Raw genomic sequence first — 22,066 nt, 5'->3', positions numbered from 1 at the left:
CCCTCTGCCCCTCCTCTACCTGCCCCTCTCTATTTGGAGTAGAAGGTATGTGGAGGAAGGTATGTGTTTCCAGGCAAGGCACCACTAAGTTTCTGAGGACAGAAGACAAAGAATGGACAAAGAGGTACCTACAGTCATAGGGACAACTATGTTGTCACTGAGTGACATTACAGAATAGGTTCTTCTAAGGGTGAGCTGCAGAGACAATGAGGCTCAGCGAAGTGACGTGTGCCACGGTTGATGCAGCATTTCTCCAGGGAGAGAGAAAACCATCTGCAGTCCATGAGCTCTGCGGCTCGGAACTTCCCTCTGCGTGGAACTGTGAGTGGCCACCTGCTTTTGCTGACACCCTCAGTGCTCACCCGCTTGTGGATAACAGAACCTTGATTCTCCCAAGGAACCATACTCCCCTCAATTTGGTCTATGTAGTTGGGTGGGACTGACCCTATCCCCAGAAGCTGGGTGGGTGCATCCCTCTGATCCAGCCAATGAAAACATTTGATTGGTTCTGGTATGGGCAGATAATTAACCTAACTGGGGAAAATGACAGTTCGGGAAGTTTTGCTAAAGTTACCGGGATAGAGCATGTGGTGGGATTCCTGCGTGATTGGCTGTCAGTCTGGAGCTGTTGGGGGCATCGGTGCCCCTGTGATGACAACGTCTACTGAGAAATGGAGCCAGACCAAGCAAAATCCTCCCTGAGAGAGGGAGAGCCACCACTTCCTGCAGACTTACTTGTGCCTAGCGTTCCAGCCATGTCTGGAGCAAGACCATTTTTGACCTTCAGATAGATGTGATCATGAATCCTCTTTTTTTGCTTCAATTAGTTTGAAATAGCTTTTTACCTTGCACTGAAGCACTGCTAAGAAATCCAAGTATGAACATAAAGGCTTATATGAAATATAAACAATATGAGATCAGCAGGGCTGAGATTCAGCAGATATGCACAGTTAGGACTATCCTGTTGTTGAACTATTAAACTATGCCCATTACAGTTGGTAAACAGCCACCCCAACTCCAGTGACCCACTGCTGCCTGGGTCCCCTGGACCATACCCTGGCATGCCTTGCACTTCACCGCAATCTATAAAGGGTAAGTGCCTGACACAATAAGAGCCTCTACTAGCAGCCACTATAATTAGTCTATTGAAGGTCACCAATGACTCTCATGTTACAAAGCTCAATGGTCATTTCTCAGTTCTTATCCCACTTGGCTTATCAACAACACTTGACCACTCCCCCTTGAATCACTCTACCTGGCTTCCAGGACGTCTTCCACACCTACAGTTTCTGCTACCTTTCTGGTTACTCCTTCCCTATCACTTCAGCTGGCCCTGCCCATGTCCTTATCCTCTAAAGGTTGGTGTGCCCAGGGCACAGTCCTCTGATCTCCTTTCCATGTGCATGCATTCTCATAATCTTGCCCATTCTCATGACTTTAAACACTATTCTAAATTTATGTCTCACTTGAACCTCTCTCTTGAACTCCAAATTCATATGCCCAATAGTTCCACAATGCCTTTGAGAAGTATGATAAGTATCTCAAAATTCACATGTCTAAATCTGAGCTTCAGATAGCCACAGTGGGCCTACAGCCACTCTTCCTGTGATCATCCCCATTTAATTTTCCAATTGCTGAAGCCTAAATCCTCTGTCTTATCCATAAGTCCTCTCTCACATACATGCACTTCCCACACTTGATTTGTCATCAGATCCCATCAAATATACCTTTAAACATGTCCAAAATGTGATCACATCACATCATCTTTGCTGTCATGTTCCTGATTCAAGCCACCATCGTCTCTCACCTGGATTACTGCAATGGCCTCCAGCAATAGCTTCCTAACTAGTCTCAGCTTCTGCCTTTGACCCACTCCAGTCTATTTTTGGCACAGCAGCCAGAGTGAGTCTTATCAGTATGTCAGTTCACATCATCCCTCTGCTTAAACTCCTCCAATGCTTCCCATCTATTTGGAATAAAAGCCGACATGATAATCTTGCAACTATCTCCTGTGACCTCCCTCATCTCCACCCCAACTAACTCCCTGCACTCCAATTTTACAGGCCTCAGCCACGCCCTGCTCTTCCCTGGGTCTGACACACTTTTCTCAGTTAATTGCATAACATGTTTCTCCACTTTTTTTTTTTTTTGACAGAGCCTTGCTCTGTTGCCTAGGCTGGAGTGTAGTGGCGCGATCTTGGCTCACTGCAACCTCTGCCTTCTGGGTTCAAGCGATTCTCCCACCTCAGTCTCCCAAGTAGCTGGGATTACAGGCGCCCACCACCATGCTTGGCTAATTTTTTGTGTTTTTGTAGAAATAGGGTTTCACTATGTTGGCCAGGCTGGTCTTGAACTCCTGACCTCATGTGATCTGCCCATGTTGGCCTCCCAAAGTGCTGAGATTATAGGAGTGAGCCACCACACCCGGCCAAGTCTTAATTCACAGATTGTTTTCTTGATAAGGGCTTTGCTCGCCACCTCATCTAAGCTTTCAATGCCCACCTCTATCTACTTGGTTTTTTACACTTACACTTATAATTATCTAATATGCTTTATAGTTCACTCATTTATATTGGTTTATGTCTGTCCTCCTCATGAGAATGTGAACTCAATAAGGACAGGGAATTTTTTTTTTCTATTTGCTTATTGCTCTGTCAAGAAGCAAACACCATGTATCACAAGCTACTGATAAATAATTTTGAAGGAATTAGTGAGACCCATTTTATGCTGATTATAAATATCAGCATAAATGTCATTCCTGAGGATACCCTCTTGCTTGGTCCCCACACATTCCTGGAGAAAACCAGCAGCCACCTTCTTCTATTCTCACCCCTGATTGAAATAAAATCTACTGATCCCTAAGTGGCCTTCCAGAGAACTGGGTAGCTGGAAAGGGGACCTGGGGAAGGGACTGCAAGCAAATCATTCACTGGGAGAGACGCCCCATAGCACAGATTCCTAAGTTAACATCTGATTTGCACAACATCATGTATGAATTTAGCTGCTAAGCGTTCAGCAACCCTCATCACAGGAGGGACAGCATGGGATTGCTCACACACACTCCACACCTCTGTGCCACCTGCCCAGTCACCAAAGGCAGAGGATGGCTTCCTGCCATTTGGGTCTGAAAAAGCCACAGGGCATGTGGGACTTCAAGTCTATTCATAGAGGTTTAATTGGCAGAAGGAACTTCAGGAGTAGGATGAAGGATGAACAAGAATAGGAGAGAGAAAAATGAGGGAACCAGTCGGGCATGCTCTCTGCAGGACTTCTTTAGAGTGGGATGAGGCAGAGGAGGAACATCAAAGCCAGGGCAGTGCCATGCCCAGGGAGCATGGCTACTTGTCATTACCTTAGATTGAGGGGGTCCTCCGAGGCAGCTTTCCCCTTCAGGCTGGGTCGGAAAGAGCAGAAGCTACATGAAAAGGGAAGGGATAATTTCATCAGCAGAGTCAAGACCGTTCCACCTGCTGCAGAGGCATTTCCAGAGCCAGGCAGGAATCTGGGCTCATTACTGCTCCCCCAGGCTCCATCCTGCCCCCAAGTCATGAACACCAGGCCTGGGTGTACCTCTGTGGCAACCCTCAGCACTCTCTGGCATTACACACTATTGCCTTAATACCAACAATGACAACAATAAAACAATAATTACTTAGGCAGTGTGTGTGAGGTACTGCCTCTGGGCCACACACTTGACAACATTGCCAATGTCAACAACCCTGCTGTACATTCTAGTGTGTTGCCGTGGGGACAAATGCCATCTTAATGCCAGGCTCCTCGAGCCGAGCGGGTAGTGGTTGTGGAGTTTGCATTAGGCCACCTTCACATCCTGAGCTGTGGAGGTGTAAGATTTCTAGATCAACTGTGAAAAACTTTGTTTAATGAACAGAAACCATAGGGGGAAATGAATCAAGTTTAATGGGCTGCATGTCTGCTTGTTTGGTTTGGTCTAAACTAGGCCTTGAAGATAATTTTAGGGGGCAGTCTAGCAGCAGCGTGGAAGAACCGCATGGGCAGGCTCACCTGAGTCCAAGGAGGTACGCCTAGAACTAGCACAAAAGCCTCTCTACAGTTGTTTTTCTCCATCCTAGCCCTGCCTCTTGGATGCAGTAGCGGGCCCTGAGTCCCAGTTCCACAGGGCCACTAGGAAGGCAGGGCTTGAATTTCTGAGTACAAAATAGGCTCCTAGGCCAGGGGATGTCAAATCTCACCTCAGAACTTCCAGCCCACGGGGAGCAGCACATAACCCTCCCTCTGTTAATCAGCCTCTCTGTGGTCTATCATGATGAGGAACTGACCTTCCTTTCTGTTCTTTCTAGATTCACTACAAACCAATCTACTGATCTATAACTTTAATGGTAATAAAAACAAATAACCATAGTATTAAGAACTTACACACTGGTTTAGATTTCTTAAATTGATCCATCTGGAGAAAGATAAGTTAACTAAAACAGCAGGCTTCTCTCTTTAAGAAAAAAACATGTTCAGTGCACATGTGGGAAATCAGTTGTTTGGAATTCCTTCCAATGAAATACAAAATTGGAGCCACTAAAATTGGCAACTGGGATCAGAAAGAAAGATTAAGCCAAAAAAGTTACTTGGAAAATTAGAAAATAAAGCCAGAACATTCTGGAAGGCCCATTAAACAGCCAGTTCCTTAACTCTGTTGTAGCTGTGTAATTTTTTTTCTCGCTTCCTATTCTATGCCATTTCAGTTCAGGAAAACGGAGCCTGCTTCCTAGGACTGAAGGAAGGGCCTTCTCTGCCTGTTCCCATATCTCGTCTCATGACTTGGCAGTTCTGCGGGCCAGCAGTGCCTCCCTGGGCCCAGCCTGAGTGGTGCTCACTGTGGGTTGAGAGCACTTTTCCTGAGCACAGAGCTGAGTGTTCTCTGCCCCTCTGCTCTCAATTCAGGATCAGTTTTCTCAAAAGGAGGATTTTCAAGCTCTTACCTTTTAAAGGCCTTACTCCGATCACTGTTGTAGAATACAAGAAACTTGGAATATCCATTGTGGAAGAAGATCTCCAGGGCCATGTCCTGTGAAGAGAAGCCCCTTTTAATGCTCCTGATATTTTGTGGACTAGAGATGCCCCAGGGTGACAGAGCTGCTGGAAATGGGTCACTGGGGGTTTCTGTGTCAGAAGACCCTTCCTGGGTGGTCCTTTTGAGTTCCCACGGTGGGAAGACCTTGGTGGGAGGGCAGGGGCCCTGACCACAGCTCTGAGTTCCATTGAAGCAGGAAGTAAAAGGCCCACTCCCAGGGCAAGCATGAGGCAGACATGAGAGAAAGCACCCATGCCATCCTCAGACATTTTCACTTCTGAGTTATGGCATGGGTGAGCCAGGAGGTCACCTTACCAGACATACTAGCGAAGCTAGTTCAGTGGGTGCAGCCGGGCAGTATCATGGGTTGACCTATAGACTTAAGCAGCGCAGGGCCCCCTACCCAGGCCATTTTGATGTGGCCCCACTAGCATAGTAAGGTTTTTGTCAGGGATACTTTCTTAATTCCTAGATCAAATTCACATAGTTATCTTTTCTTTTTTTTTCTCCCATCCTTGTTTCCTCTCTAACTCCCTTCTATTCCAAGTTATGTAAATAATAAACTTGGAATAAGAGATAGAGTGAGTCCCCTATAAGATAAGCCTCAGGGATGAGATGAGACCAAAGAGAGGGAATATCCAGGGCTGAAGGGAGAGTTAGGGAGAGGTGAGACCTGTACATGGAGGGAAGGATGGGGTGGGGTAAGGTTTAGACTCAGAGGTGGGTACTGCACCCAATAACAGAGTCCTTTGCTGTATCTACCTGACTGGAAGTGAGTTCTCAAAGTCCGGTTCGTTAACTCCCTTCTCTCAGAGAGAGAAGGTGTCTGCAAGGATGTTGCATACCTCCTCTCCTCTGCTAGTGGACAGGAGACCCTTGGATTTTTTTTTCTACAAATAGAAATATAAATAATGTGCAAAACAGGAAGTGAATGCAGAATTTGTGGAGGATACAGCTTGCCCTGGATACCTTGATTGCCAAGCTCTGCCTTTCTCCTGGGAGAATCCAGGGATGGACAAATGGTGGCCTTGCTCAAAAAGCTCTCCCTTTGGCTTCCATCACTTCAGGTGAACCAACCTTCTGGAAACAATCACCATGTACTGGGGGAAAAAGTCCCACTGACTGATACCTATCTGCTACTGTACATAACATGTAGGGTAGACATATAATCATAGAACCATCAGGGCAGGGCTGCTGCTTCCACTATGCTCTTTCAGCTCCCTCACCCTGCTAAGGCCCTCAGGAAGCCCACGCAAAACGAGAACTAACTGTGTTGTAGGCAAAAGCAGCAGAGGGAGGAAGAGTGCTCATTAGAGGGCTAGAGCAGAACTGCTGGCAAACCCTTGACAGGAGGGCAGCTGCGGCCTTTCAGAAATTCCCCTACCTTAAAGGCCTCCCTGAGCTTCAGTTTCGGAGAATGATAAAGAGACTTCTTGCAGAAGGGGTCACTGGATGAATCAATGACCCACCTACAGAAAATAGATTTACAAACGAAAAATATCTAGTTCATCTAGACCAAGCACTGCTCTCTTGCTGGCCTTTGGAACTAATAGTGACCCTGCAGAGAGGGTGGGAAGAGAGCCTGCTCCTCCTGTCACGTGGTCCCCAGATCCTCTTTTCTGCCAGCTGCCCTGGAGGCCCACGGGATGGGGATGCAGCTTTGCTATTGCTGAGCTTGGGGTAATGAAGGTAAGATGTGTTTGAGGTCACTGGGGGCCCCTGAAGTTTACCCTACTCCCTTTGCTGCTCAGGTGATGTTTCTAGAAAGTATGATCCATCTGTGAGGTGGGATGAGAAGTGGAAGATTATGACCAGCTTCTGGCTGAGCTCTTCCTCTGAAAGGAGCCACCATCTCTGTCGCATGGCCTACTAAGCCCTTGAAGGCATAGGTGAGGCACTGAAAGACCCTGGTTGGAGGGGGCAGCTGGGAGATCCCTAAACCACTTGGCCCCAGAAACAGGGCCAAGCAGGAGCTTGGCAATAGGTGAGCACCTTGGGGAGAGAGGGGGAGAGTATGTCAGCAAGGGAGATATTACACCTGTGGGAGGGCAGGGCAGAGGACACTCTACTCCCAGTCATCAGCTCTACTGGGAGGCAATGCATCTGTCCTGCCCTGTATTCCTAAATCTCCAAGGCAGCTCTAAGCTATGTCAAGAGCAAAGCAGCAAAGTAGCTGAATCCTAAAAGACACAGTGAAAGGCCCAACAGCCAATAGCAGGGACTGGAGAGAATGGAGCAGAAGTCAGAATTCCCACCTGGGACCATAAGCCCAGGGAACTTGTGGGTGTCTCCTTAAGGGCACTGGGCTGTGCATAAGCACAAAGACGGGTCACAGCGATGTGTCTCTGGATGGCTCCTGGACCACCTGTCCCATGGCCCTGCCTCTTGCAGGCCCCAGGTGTGCCAGCACCTGGTGTGCTTACCTGCAGGAGGAAGCGAGCCTGCCGTAGCTCCCGCATGTCAGCGTAGCTGTGGCGCTGGCACGAGTAATGGTCAGTGGACCTGTCTTTGCTGCATAGGTTGAAAATGAACGGATCGCTGATGCTGAAAATGAAACAGGCATGCAGGGCACATGTTCAGACATCATAATGAGGACATGTGCAGGCTTCTTCCTCTTCCTGCCCTCCACCAGCCCCACTCACATTTCCAAGGACACATCAGAGAGGTGCGGTGGTCACTGCCAACCAGTGTGCTAGCCTTACTCATCTGAGAAATCCTTGTTGAGTGCTTGCCCATGTCAGCTCTGGCACTGGCCACTGACACATGAAAGCTGCCCTTCCCTGGAGGACCAGGGTAGGGTGTCAGCCTCACCAGGCCAGGGGACAGCAAGAAGATGGCACAGTTTCCAGGATGATGCTGACAAAGGGTATGAGGGTAGGGGTGAGAATTCCCCTGGGTGAGAGGGGGGGCTGGCAGGGAGGGCTTCATGGATCCTGTGCATGACCATAAACCATGCGCAGGAGCCCTGGTGGGTTTCTGTGGCCTCTCTTCCCTGGCTCCCCCATGCCCAGCCTGGCCCTGTGCCAGCTACCTCTGCCCAGGCATGACAGTCTCAGCCCCAGGATGCCTGCTCTGCCACACGCCTTAGTCCCTCTGCCCAGGTGTTCTTGTTTTGTATTGAATGACCTATTTCCCTGGCAGGGCTGAGAGGCTGGATGAGGTAACTCAGTCAGGTGTGGCCTGTGGCTGCCACAGGGACTGGCAGGACTCAGACCCTTCATGGCAGGATTGGGGAGTACAGAGCACTTGGCAGGGAGGTTCAAGGCAAGCCAGGTGACTGTAAGACTGAATGCAAACCAGTGTTAGGTGGGGTCAGGCACCATAGGGAAGAGGAGGGAGGGGAGCAGAGGAAAGCAGAGAGGCTGCTGGCGAGGCATGAGGACAGCAGCCAGAGCTCATCTGCACAGCACGCCTGCATCCTGAGAGGCTGTCCAGCCTGGCCTGGGTCCTGGGAACCTTCAGGATGAGTTCTCTCCAGAGGTGAGTGAGGCTGTCACTGAGACTGCAGAATGATATCTGGTGTTAAACCAGGAAGCTCTTCAGGACCCTTGGCCTGCCTCGCCCACATTTTTGGCAGCCCTGAGAGCTATCTGGCTCTCAGCTGAGCTGCCCCTAAACATCTCTGACTCCCAGTGGGGCCACAGTGGTAATTTTCCTTCCTACCCTTGGCTTAGGTCAAACCACATCCCAGGTCAAAGTACTGGTGGGGATGACACAGCCACTCATCTGTGCTCCCAGCATCCATGCTAACACGAACCACAGCAAATATCCTTTGCCCCTTGGCTGTATGTCTGACTGGTCTCTCTCCCTTGCAGACCATACAAAGGCACAGGCCTGAGTTGCTGGGTATACCCTGCCCAGGACAAAGGGGTGCACTGAATTCTGAAGCGATTGCTCAGTCACACAGCACAAACAACTTCCTGAAAGCCAGAGCTTGTTCCGTTTGCAAGACTCAGGCTGGAGACAGAAAGTGTAGTGGGTGCATCTTAAAATTCCCAGGCCAGGCCTTGAGTAGTGAGAAGCAGTCTTGGAGAGCTGGTAAGAGACTCACTCAAAAGGCAGAGAAGGGACCCACGTGTGATGTGGGACCCACCTCCTGGGCACCTGGAGAAACAGAGGTATGCCTCCAGCAGGCATCGGGCAGTCCTGAGATGAGGCCCCTTGGAGAGTTATGAGGGGTGTGCAGGAGGCTTTCCCAGAAAGATCTCAGAGTGACCCCTCCTCCTGGAGAAGCAGAAGAGAGGAGGGGAAAGGGAGGATAATAAACTTGTCCAAATATTTATTCCCAAAGAGAACAATTTGTACACTGGAGATAACTGAAATGCCTTGAGCTAATCATATGAAGCTTTTCATCATCTGGACACATGGGAGCTTGAGAAATAAAGTTGATTTCAGTTATAGACAGTTACATTTCTGAACATCTGGGGCATGCAGTCATCTTAAATTGTGTATACAACCACAACCATTCTGATAAGATGCCAGGACTGAGAAACGAAGGCCTCCCAAGCACGTCAGGCCTCAAGAAGCCTGTGCACCAACCACAGGCCCAGAGAGCCAAGGGCTGCAAGGGCCCCTGCCCCAAGGCGGTCCTGCCAGCCCCAGCCCAAGGTGGTAGGGAGTAGGTGAGGAAATTGTTTCAGCTTCTCCCATTCCAGCTCCCAGTGTGGTCCCCATGGCCCAGTCTACAATGCAGCCCATGGAGCCTCTGTGCCCCACTTCCTGGGGAAGTTGAGAGAGGTCCAGTAGTCACAGAGGCCCAGAGGGAATTCTCTAGTCTATGGTCAGTGGCAGTCCAGCATGTGCAGCCCTAAGAGCTTGGACTTGTGCTGGGCAGCAGGGAAGCCTGCCCAACTGAGACACAGCCTGAGCGCCTTGGTTAGGCCCCTGAACAGCTAGACTTTGAGGTTTCAAACTCAGGCTCTCTGCAGCCCCTTCTCAGAACAACCCTTTCAGGCCCTCTCCTCTAAGCCACGTCATGGTAGGATGGATCAAACACAAAATGCAGCTTTGGTTCTGAATGCTTCTGCCAGGATGCTGTAATACAAACCTGCTGCTGGCTGAGGTCCTTTGTCCATTATTAATGCCTCTATATGGATCTCAGCTGAGCTGCCCCTACACATCTCCGACTCCCAGCAAGGCCATAGAGATAATTCTCCTTCCTACCTTTGGCTTAGATCTAGCAGCATCCCAGGTCAAAGTACTGGTGGGGATGACATGGCCACTCCTCTGTGCTCCCATCATCCTATGCTTGTGGGAACCACAGAAAATATTCTCCATACTTAGCTGCATGTCTGGCTGGTCTCTCTCTCCTGTAGACCCTGCAAGGCCCAGGTCTTTGCCCATGGCTCTCTGTCCTCTGTATCTTCCCCTGAGCTCGGGGCATGTTTGTTAAGTGACTGTCATGCTCTCTGGCCTGCCAAGCATTTCCCTATTCATTATTTAATTGGATCCTCATAAGGAAACCTTATACTGAGCATGACTTATTTTTATTCCCATATCATAAACGAGGAAACTGCATTCCAGAGAGGTGAGAATTTTCCAAGGTCATGTGGTCCTTAAAAGAGGTGGAACTTAGTTTCAAATCCAGGTCCTCCAACTCTAACACCCACGCTCTTTCAACAGCCCCTTTTCTCCCTGGAGGCAGAAATGCTCCCTAGCTTTTACAGAGCTCTCCAACTGGCTCCCTGCTTTGTGGGGAGCACAGTTTGCTCTGTGCTGACTGTTTCTGCAACTCAGGACTCTGAAACACAGATGACATACGGAAGAATGCTCTGAAAAACGGTAATGAGCTTTTAGGAGAAAGGATAGTCATTTTCTTCCTGCTTATAGAAACTGAGTAACCATCTAGGGCATGGATCCTCAGACAGACCCAAAGTCTCAGAAAAGCTAAATTATGTACATTATTGAGTCCCCTGATTGACCTCCAAATTGAGGTCTATTATATGTAGTATTATTCATACAGCTGTGATTGGGGGTCTCCGACAGTACTACACCCTATATGTTCTACAAAATGAATCGAAGTTCAGGCAGCCAAGGGTACCAGATAGAAGGGGCAGCTGATCCATACCCTTTGGGTAGAGCCATTGTCATAGTTCAGAGGCTGCCATTCACATTTCTGCAGCATAACAGCCAGCAGGATCTGCAAAAACTCTCCAAGTGTGCATAGGATCACTGTCAATATTCTGACTTGATAAATCACAATGAGATAAATGGTAGTTATGATACTGGTTGACCTGCTCTTTGATAGTAGAAGTGGATTTCAGGATAAAACACACTTCAATTTGGCCCACATTTGAAGTTACCTGACTATTGCCAGAATTATACCTGGAATGTATACCCAGAACCATTCACTAGATTGTAAACCCTCTACCAGATTTAGTCCACATCTAATTCACTCTTTCCATCTACGGAGTCAACCATAGTGCTGAGCATAAGATAGATCTTCAATAAATACTTGTTGAACTGAATAAAACAGAAACGACTATTTAAAACTGCTCACTGATGGGGAAGAATTATCTGATTTAAAATACTCTATTACAAAGAGCCAGTTGGATAACTTGGGTTCCCACCAAGTTAATCAAATTCTCTGCCTTGTGAGCTTAATTGCCCTTGTCACAGGTAGAACCGTGTCCCACAAAAGAGATATGTTGAAATCCTAACTCCCAGTACCTCAGACTGTGATTGTATTTGAAAAGAGCCTATTTACAGAGGTAATCAAGTTAAAATGAAGGGTGGGTCCAAATCCAACCTGACTGGTGTCTTTATAAAAAGGGAAAATTTGGACACGGAGATAGACACACAGAGGGAAGATGATGTGAAGACACAGAGACACGATGACCAAGTGCCTGAAGCAATGCATCTCCAAGCCAAGGGATGCAAACGATTGTCTGCAAACACAAGAAGCTGAAAGAGGCAAGTAAGGAGGCTTCCCTAGAGCAGTCAGAGGAAGCATGGCCTTGCCTTGTTTCATACTGCCAGCCTCTAGGACTATGAAACAACACATTTCTGTTTTGTTTTGTTTTTTTAAGCCACCCAGTTTTTGACTGCCCTAGCAAATGAATACAACCACCCGAATCAGCTAAGAAACGGACCTACTACAAGCAAAAGCCAACCTTCTCAGAAGGCTGTTCGTTTCTGAGGAAATTTCCAAAGTGCAAAGTCCAATCACTGTCGAGGAATCTGCAGTGTTCTTGAGTTTGATTTAGGATATTTTTATGCTACATCGGAGAGGCTCTTTCAAGGTCTAATGTGCAACCGACTCCACTTCATAGCAGTCTTTTACAGAAGCATTGCAGGTTTGACTTAGCTTTATTTTTACCAAGCTTATTTATGTATCTTCTTTAATCTCCGTGGTCAAAATAAGACTTAATCCCCATTGATCTGGCATGATCTAATAGTCTGTCTCAGAACTGCATCTCCAGGAGTGCTAGTAGTTTCTTAGGGCAGTAGGCAAGACCCTGGAGAGAAAGCACTATCTGAATAACAAATGCTTCTTTGAGGTATGGGACTAAAACTACCTGGGCACTTCCCCAGTGTAATTCCAGGGTAGTGATTTGTTCTCATTCTACTCCTGCTTGCATTCTAGAAAAGTACATTTTCAGACATGAGAAGTCTCCCTTGTCCGTCATTGCAAATCAAGTGAGTACATAAAATCTGACCACTGGATTTCTGTTAAAAGTGCAGATGTAGTGAATTTGATCATGATTAGATGCACCTCATAAACACAATTTACCTAATCAATAAGATCTTATCTAACACTAAGTCTATGTAAACCAGAGGTGAAGAGCATAGCAGTGGATTATGTGAGTCATCACAGGGGCACGCCGGGCATACGGATAGAGTAGAAAGCTTTCATCAGCTCTCAGAGAGGCACGGCTGCAGGCCTATTGTCCATATTGATCAGTATCAATAAAACATGAGCAATAAGATGGGATGAGGATGCCAAGTATTAATTATGCTTCTCTTGCCTTGGAGAAGCACAAAAGACTCACAGCAATCGGTGAACATTTGGTATGAATAAAATATGGAAATTAGCAGACAGAAAAATGCCAAGCACTTTAAAGCATTTTGATCTAAATCAACCAAGGTGGGCTGACATCTACTCTTCAGCACTCCTTCAACTCTTGCTTCCTGACATAGGCTAGAAGTGATAGGACAATTGCAAGTTAAAGTTCTTGGTTATTGACAGATAAGACTTGGACTCCTCTGTCAGTAGCCTAAAACAATGGCTCTCAAAGTGTGGTCCCAGACCAGCGATAGAATCAGCATCAGCTAGGAACTTATTAAGCCTCAGGCCTTGCCCCAGACCTTCTGAATTAGAAACTAGGGTGGGGCAGGACCCAGGGATCTGTGTGCTAACAAGCCCTCCAGGTGATGCTGGTGCCAGCTAGTTTGAGAGCCACCGAGCTAAGAGGTCATCTTGTCATTATCTGGGACTGGGTCAACTGGAAAAGGCAAGGCCTATCACTGCAAGAAGAAATCTTCATCCAAATATCTTTGAAGACAGTGATCAAGTGAAAACATACACTTGACAATTGGACGTTTGGCAAAAGTTCAGTCAATTTGATTTTTGAATGGCCTTACTTCATAAACACAGGAGAATTACACAGTAAGGGCTGACCGTACCCAAATAGACCAATTGCACTAGATCCTAAAGAACTCGGCATTTCCTGCCAAAGGCCTCTGGTATTTGTCGGTGTACAAATGACTCCAAGTTTCTTCCCAAGTCTTACCCATTCTGCAAGACTCAGATCTTGGTCCCTTCCTCAGGTAGCTCTTCCCCACCACTCCAGTCCCAGGCCATCCCTCCAATCCTGAACCCTGAAGAGCCCTCTCATAACACATATTTTGTCCCAGGATCATAGTGTGCGGCCAACAGTTTCCAAAAGAAACTGTGCATGCTGCCAATTGCATTTAGTCCCTCGGAAGAGGGGGGCGGTGCCTGTTTTCTTATGCAGAATGAGCAACCAACATGTTGTTGAATGAGTAAGTTGATGGCGACTGAATTCAGCCACGCAAATAACTGAAGGACTGATCCCTGAGTCCTGACATTCCACATTAGGGGAGACCTGAGGAGCTGCCACATTGGTACCCAGTCCCGATCACTGCTTAGGGGAACCGTGGCCATGGATGGCCTATGCCTGCAGGTTCTTCTATTTTATCTCATGGCTCAGTTTTAGGCCCAAACCTAAGCCCACTGTAAGAAAAAGGTGAGAAGGGGAACAGTAGGGGAGGCTGGTAAGGATGAATGGGGCTCAGGGAAGAATCTGCTGGGAGAAGTGGATAACTCACTTGGATAAACAGTGACGGGTACAATAGACATCACCCGTGGGAGACAGTGTGAAGTTTTCGCAGATGTAGAAGTGTTGGTGGCCAAAGAGCAGGACCCCTTCTGACAGCAGGTGGCCCTGCACAATCACCAGGGAGAACTTCTGCGTCACCTGGAAGGAGAGAGTGCCAGAGTCAGAGTCAGGTGGTGCACATGAAGCATGCCCATGATTCTTGGTGGAAACAGGAGGGCAGTGACCAGCCACCCACAGGGCACTTGGAGGTGAGAGCAGTGCCTTGTATGAATGGCAGTCCTGCTGCCCCAGAGCTGTACTACTCTTCACAGCCTACATGTCACTACCACATCCCACCTGGGCTGGTGTTTATTCTACCCAAGCCCACCCCTGCTCCCACCAAGCTGTGTGGGTGAGTGTTTACTGCTATATTCAGCACATCGAAGTCCTTTCTCTCACTTTAAGGCCCTCTACAAACATGCAAAGCATCCCACAGTTAACCGTGAGGAAAGTTCACCAGGTACAAGACATCCCTCAGTTACAGGGGAGAGGGAGCTTGTTCAGGGACCAGTTGGTACATGGTTGAGCCACGACTAGAACTCAAATGTGCCTAGAACCACAAGCGCAAGACAGGTACTGCCATCTCTGCAAGGCCAAGGAAACATGTGCAGAAGATGCACAGTGCTCTGTCCAGATCCCTCCTCTTGGACTGAGGTGAGCACTTCCCCTGTTGCTGGAAATGTTGGCAGTTCTCCAGAGTTGCCTTAGCTGAACATAGCCCCTGGCCCAAGGTCACATCCTCTTCCCAGGGGCAGTCTGTACCCAACAACTGGACAATGTGGAGTAGGAAGGCTTAGCCCCTCTGGCTCAATTCAAGAAAACTCTAAACAACCATCCCAAACCTATAGCTGCTCTGGAATCAGCTGAAGTCTTTGCTGAGACTACATTGTGGTTGTACTTCTCCATCGGCCCAGTCTTGCAGTCCTCATTCCCAATCAACTTTCTCCATGCAGAACCTGACCTGTGACAATGTTTCGGTATGACCCAGAGTTCTGCATGTAGTAAGGACCAAGTGGGTCCTTACACAGTAAACCCTAAAAGAACAAGTGAGTGAATCAATAAATTCTAGAACATGAGAGCCTAAAGGGACCAAGAATAAGGCCAAGGCCAGCATTTTCTCATGGTAATTTTGTGCTAATTTCAGTTATACAAAAGCAGAATAGATATGCTTGGGAGAAAAAATACAAAAGAGGTTCCAGGAGATAAGACTCTCACTAAAGATCAGCTACCTACTAAGTGACACAGCCTGGGACTGAAGCAAAGCTCCCTGCTCACCTTTGGGAGCAATGACAAGGCCACAGTGGTGACACCTGGAGAGCAGACCCCGAAGACCAGTTCTCCAACTCTTGCACCAAATGGGATTAGTGAAAGCCAGAGCCAAGGGCAGAAAGCAAAGGTTCACTGAGGGTTTTGTTCCGAGATAAGTATTAATCACTATGATCCACGACAAGTCAGGGCTGAGTTGTTTTTCCTAAGCTAGGACCAGCCGAGAACCTGTTTCTGTAACCAAGGTTGGTGTAGGTAGCTGGCTTTCTTGGTCTATCCCGAATCTACTTTGTCAGGGGAGCTAGCCCTCCAGCCACCTTCCAGGCCAGGGTCCAAAGTGGACTCATTTCCAATTTCATTCATTTATCCAGGTGGTCATCTATTCAGCAGTTACAGATTCAGCCTCTGTTCCATGGCAGGCACTGAACCAGGCTTTGGGAATAAGGTGGACAGGATATACAAGAATCTTACCCTCATAGGGCTTAAAATCCAGTAGTGGGATTTTAACCAACAAACTATTACAACCTGTGATACATGCTAAGAGAGAAAAACCAGAGTGATCATGACAAAGGCAGGGAGAAACTTGGCGAGAACACTATTCTGTTCTTGGACACTATTCTTGGCAAGGACACAGACCCTGAAACTTGAAGGATGGAAACATATAAGTTCTGGAAAAGCTTGGAGAAGAACATTTCAAGGAACGGGGACATCCAGTTAAGGGTCTAGAGGCAGGAAGGGCTGATTTGGAGAACAGAAAAGTGGTCAGTATGGCTGAGATGAAGTTGGAAAGTAGGAGTACCTACATCATAGATGGTCTTAGGTACCTTAGCATGACCATTGGGTTTTATTGTCGTTGCAACAGAAAGTTGCGAGAGAGCTTGTTTCTAAAAGATGACACTGACTGCTGGGTGGAGATAGCATTAGAAAGGGTCGAAACTGAAAGGAGGGTGCCCTGTCATGTTGCTATTTCAGTGGTCTTGGATAGATGGCAGAATGTGGAAGGAAGGAAGTGGGTGTATCTAAACAAGAAGATGGAGAATTGACAGGAGCTGCTACTGGACTAACTGGAAAGAAAAAGGAGAAAAAGAAAAGAAAAGAGAAGAGAAGAAAAGAGAAGAGAAGGATGGAAGGAAGGAAGGAAGGAAGGAAGGAAGGAAGGAAGGAAAGAAGGAAGGGAGGGAAGGGAAGAAAGAAGGAAGGGAAGGAAGGAAAGGGGGAGAGGGGGGAGGGGAGGGGAGGGGAGGAGAGGGATGATGGATTAAGGATAAATGATAAATGTCTACTTTGGGACTTGAGTAACTGTGTGGCATTCCCAGGTTCTCTAGTAGTCTTCCCCAGGGGCAACCACCATTATCACTTCATCGTATATTTGTACAAAGAGATTGCATGAATATATTAGCATGTTTATACAGATTCTTTTTTATACAAAGAATATAATTATATGCTTCCTGCTCTGCATCTAGACTTTTCTCTTAACAATTCATCTTAGATAATTTTCCAAATCATTTATTATAGAGCTGTCTAAGTCTTATTAACAGTTGCGGACAATTCCCTTGAATGGATGTACTACAGTTTATTTGACCAGTCAGTCCTCTTTTGATCCAGGTTACTTTAAAATGTTTTGACATAACAGGCAATGCTACAATTACCATCCTTGTAGGTAAGTCATTTTGAATACACAAGTAAATCTGAAGCATAAATTTCTATAAGGAGAATTGCAGGTCAAGGGTGTGGGCATTTTAAATTTAGGTAGCCATTGCTAGATTACCCTAGCAAGGTGACACTAATTTACACTCCCACCAGGACTATTAGGAAGATTATGTCAGGCTGCTTAAACTTTTTCTCCTGTTGTACCTTTTCCCAGATGAGACTCAGAGACCCCATCCTCAGGTTCACATGATGAGATGATGTGGCTCTGCAGTGCCAGTCCTGGCCTATGTGTCTCCAAATCCTCTCTCCTCCCTGTGACACCAGGCCCCCACCACAGCCTCCATGGTGCCTGCACCAGGGTCTCAGAGCAGATGCCTATGATCTGGTGCTTCCCTTTGGGAAGACTTAAGTATCAACCAGAATAAGCCAAACCACAAGAAAAATGTCTGGTGAGACCCGGGTTAATAGCTTAAACATTGATTCTGCTAGAAAAAAAATGGCATTTTAAAAACTAGAAAATGAACCCAAGTGAACTATTACCTGCTTTTCCATTTAAATTAGCCCTAGGAGGGCTCCATCCCTAAGTTTACTCATGATTAAGAAATCCCTTATGCCATGAAAATATTGATCACTTTAAAGAGTAGAACTTTTGCCTCATAAGTAGAGCTTTTTTAAGATCAGCTGAATGATATATTAGCACTCTTGATGGGTAAAATAACTAAGAAAGTAGCCACAACTAGCTCTGTGTATGATGACAAACAGGTTGTCCAGAAATCAACAAAACGCTGGAGCTAAAGTTAGAGGGTATCTTAGTTCATTTTCTGCTGCGATAACAGAATACCCCAGACTGGGTAATTTATAAACAGAAATGTTTATTTGGCTATTGGTTCTGGTGGCTAGGAAGTCCCAGAGCATGACACTGGCATCTGGTAAGAGTCACCCCATGGTGGAAGGGCGGAAGCTGGAAGTGAGCATGCAAGACAGAGAGAGAAATGGGGCCAAACTTATCCTTTTTATCAGGATCCCATCCCATAATAACGAACCCATTCCTGCAATAATGGCATTAATCTATTCATGGGGTCGTGCTCTCATGGCCTAATCACTTCTTAAAGACCCCATCTCTTAATACTGTTACAATGGCAATTAAGTTTCCAACACAAGAATTTTGGGGGACATTCAAACCATAGCAGGGAGACAACAATCTACTGGGACATTCAGTGGTAGCACACACCAGCACATTCTTCTAAAGTCAGGCCTCAGTGGTGCATCTATAAGGGGCAAGGTCAACTGGATGCTCCCTAAAGGTTTCTCTATCATTAGCAGTCTGCAACTCAGTGAAATACTCTGATTTTATAGGTAGGAAAACTGAGGTCCAGAGAAGTGACTGAAGGTACCCAGTAACAGAGCTGTCAATATATGCATTCCCTTATTTTTGTGTGTACAGTGAGTGAGTCTGCTGCAACGAAAGCTTTAGCCCTGCTCCCATTTATCATCTTCCCTCTTCCTACATCTCTGCTTGCCTCAACCTTGTTCTGAATACATTCTAATAGTATTAGCATATGGAATAAGTATTCTTATTTTTTAGAAAAACACAGGTTGCTGAGAAAAAGTCAAGTATCAAAAAGGCAAAAGGCTACATAAATTACATTCTTTTGGCCACTTATGAGCTCTGGTATCTACTTTTTCATTCTTAAATGTGTTTAGATGGAGAATTCAGCCATACTCATAATCAAAGAAATGTATATTAAAACAATTTAAGGAGATGCTATCTATTTATACATATACATATATGTAGAGAGAAATATCATCTCCTTATTGTTTTGTATTTTATATATATACACATATATTAATTTGGGAAATATGGAAAGGAATGTAATGATGCATGGATCTTTTTATGTAAGTACATCTCAGGTTGAGATGAGGAGCAGGGATGCCCCCTGCCTGCTTGCATGTGTCACTTCCGCAGAGAGCCTGCAGACAGCCACACCTCCCATCTTTGCAGACTCAGAGGAGACCAGGTGGAAATGGCAATACCTTTGCTCTTGTTTGGTTGCACCAGCGAAATGTGAAACATATTACAAGTCCCAAGGACTGTTCAAAGCACAATACTCACCATAACCTGTGTTCACTAAGGACTGCTCATTGGCAACTGATTAAAATTGGAGCATATTTTTAGACAGGATAGCTTTGAATATTGTAAAACTTGGACTCATGGATTTGGGTATTTATTTGAAAAGTTAGTCTATATGAGAATCACCTGCACAGCTTGATAAAATTCATATTCCTAGGCTACATCCCCAGAAGTTTCAATTCAACAGGTGCAGAGTACGGCCCTAGAATGTGAATTTTAATAAGCAACCCAGAAGATTCTAAGGCAGATGATCTGAAGCCCATACACTAAGAAACTGACTGTTGGGCACCAGCTAGGCTAAGAAAAAAAAAAGGTTTCATCTGGTGTCAGCATATTGCCCATAATTCACTCATCGACTTGTTCATTCATTTATTTAACAGGTACATATTAAATGTTTAGCATATGCCCCACACCCTGGGAGGCACAAAGGAAAATAAAACATGCCTTTAAGATGTTTACAACGTAACAGGAAAGAGAGAGAGCAGGATATCAGCTCTCCCAGCACAGGGTGGGAGGAAAAGCACAGGTGCTCTGGGAGCACACAGGAGTATGCCTCACTCAGACTGAGATGGAAGAAGGGGCAGCGGTGACACCAGAGAAGCGGTTCCTGAGGAGGTGATTCCAAGGCTGGGAGTTACAAAGACAAAAACATGGGAGAAGCATTCCAAGGCACAAAGTCTTGAACCAGTTGGACATTTTGGAGATTATAGGTAGTTCTGTATAATTAAAAAGTCAGAAGCGTGTCTATGTGTATGTGTGCACGTCCACACATGTGTATGCATATGTGTGCATGCATCAGATGTGCATGTGTGTGTGCATGTGACTATGTACACATGCACATGTATGTGCATGTGGTTGCACATGTGAGTCTGTGCATACATGTGTGTGTGTTCATGTGCACGTGTAAGGATAAGGGAAGTTAGTCCAGGGAAACTACAAGGTCAGCTCTGGAATGGCCTTGTATATGAAGAATGCTAACCAGCATCTCAGAAATATTAAGTAGGAATGACATGTGTTGTTTGCATTTCAGAAAGTCATGGAGATTCAGGAATACAGGAAGTTACTGCATAGAAAGGTTAACACCCACCCTTACCTTCTACAAACAGCCTCAGCTAAAGATACCTGGGAGGAGCTTATAGAAGATGCCACTCTCTGCAGTCCGGAGGAAAATATCTCTTCCTTCAAATGGATCATTTCTACCAAGGTCAAACTCATATTTTATATTGAGTTTATATGAAAAAAATCAGATGTTTAATTTTTCATGTAATCAAAGAACAATAACAAAAGCAAACCCTCACTTGAGGACTGACTCTGGACTGGTTCTGGAAGCTGTACAAGGGACATCCCCAGCCATGTGGTAACTGACATGGGCCCACAATTATTATGCATTAAATCAGTCACTCCTCAAGTCAAACAGCGCTGTTTGCAGAGAAATGTGTTTGTGGTCCTGGGAATCATTAATCAATGATGCAGAGGTGGCACAGAATAACTGAATAATTACCATCCCAGGTATTGCTGGAGGCAACCAGAACTCCAACGTTCACACAAAGAAACGAGTTAAGCTTCTGCCACCCTAGCCTCGGCACCACCAGCATCCCCCAGGGCCAGGACAGTGCCTGCAGCTCCAGAGGCTTCTGCCAGAGGCATGCCTACCAGACGCCTGGAAAGCAGTCATGCCCTGGAAAGTCTGTGCCATGTGTCCAGCAAAGGCCATATAAGCAAGCACTTCTGAGATGACAGGGGGAGCAGGAGTGGGGACTGTGCTGTAGGAGCATGCACACAGTCCTGCCATGCCCCTACTGTGGGTATGTTTCACTTAGAAATTTAGAAAAAGTGCAAGGTCCACAAAGTCTCACAGTGACATCTGAATTACGGGAAGTCCCAGCTTACGAGACCAACACTTGCTACAAAATGCCTCAACATAGGCTAATCGTACCAGCCCAGGGAATGTAGAGAGTAACATACACACACACACATCCCTTGCACAAACTTTCTGTATATTTGCTTGAACATGTTCATGGGTCAACAATCAGTGTGCCCATCCTCCTTTCCTTGGCTTCAAGTTCCTGTCCTTGACACAAAACCATAGTGGTCCAGGGATAAGTCCACAGTGGACCAGGGGCTAAGGCACACGCAGGAGGGCAGGTAGGTACCTGCTTGGCATGTTGCATCCCAGGCAGAGATGTCATGTTGGTGAGAGACCTGAAGGCCTGCCTGCACCAACTTTAACCGGAACAGTTATAGAGAAAGTACATGGGGCCTGGAGCCACAACTCCAAGCCCAATAAGAGCCGGCTGCTGAGAGATAGGGTGCTGGAAAGGTTATATAACTTGTCCAACACAGTGAGCTGGGAAGCAGTAGAGAGGGGACAAAAACACATGAACTGAGAGTAAGAGAGATCTGAGGTCAACTCCTAGCAATTCCAATGAGTAACCACCCTGGGCTCTGTTTTTGCCATCTTTATAATGGAAAGAATAAAGCCTCCTGATACAGTCTGGATGTTTTGTTCCAAATCTCATGTGGCCTTAAGTGTTGGAAGTGTGAGCTAGTGGGAGGTGTTTGAATGATGGAGGCCGATCCCTCGTGAATGTCTTGGTGCTGTCCTTGCTGTGATGAATGAGTTCTCTGAGAGTT

At 46.5% G+C, this 22,066-nt stretch overlaps 1 protein-coding gene across 3 annotated transcripts in view; it reads right to left on the bottom strand.

The window, feature by feature from the left end:
• WDFY4 (WDFY family member 4) overlaps window positions 1-22,066 on the bottom strand; it is a 302,160-nt gene that overhangs the window by 77,866 nt on the left and 202,228 nt on the right. For all 3 annotated transcript variants that reach the window (XM_033209238.1, XM_033209235.1, XM_033209236.1), the window contains exons 44-47: window positions 14,336-14,484; window positions 7,468-7,588; window positions 4,953-5,038; window positions 3,353-3,415 (exon numbers count right to left, since the gene is read on the bottom strand). In XM_033209238.1, coding sequence (XP_033065129.1) covers window positions 3,353-3,415; window positions 4,953-5,038; window positions 7,468-7,588; window positions 14,336-14,484 — 419 coding nt within the window. The remainder of the gene's footprint in view (window positions 1-3,352; window positions 3,416-4,952; window positions 5,039-7,467; window positions 7,589-14,335; window positions 14,485-22,066) is intronic.

This window comes from Trachypithecus francoisi, unplaced genomic scaffold, assembly GCF_009764315.1.
Source record: "Trachypithecus francoisi isolate TF-2019V2 unplaced genomic scaffold, Tfra_2.0 Lachesis_group9, whole genome shotgun sequence".
Lineage (NCBI taxonomy): Eukaryota > Metazoa > Chordata > Mammalia > Primates > Cercopithecidae > Trachypithecus > Trachypithecus francoisi.
This window is presented reverse-complemented; position numbering and strand designations above follow the sequence as displayed.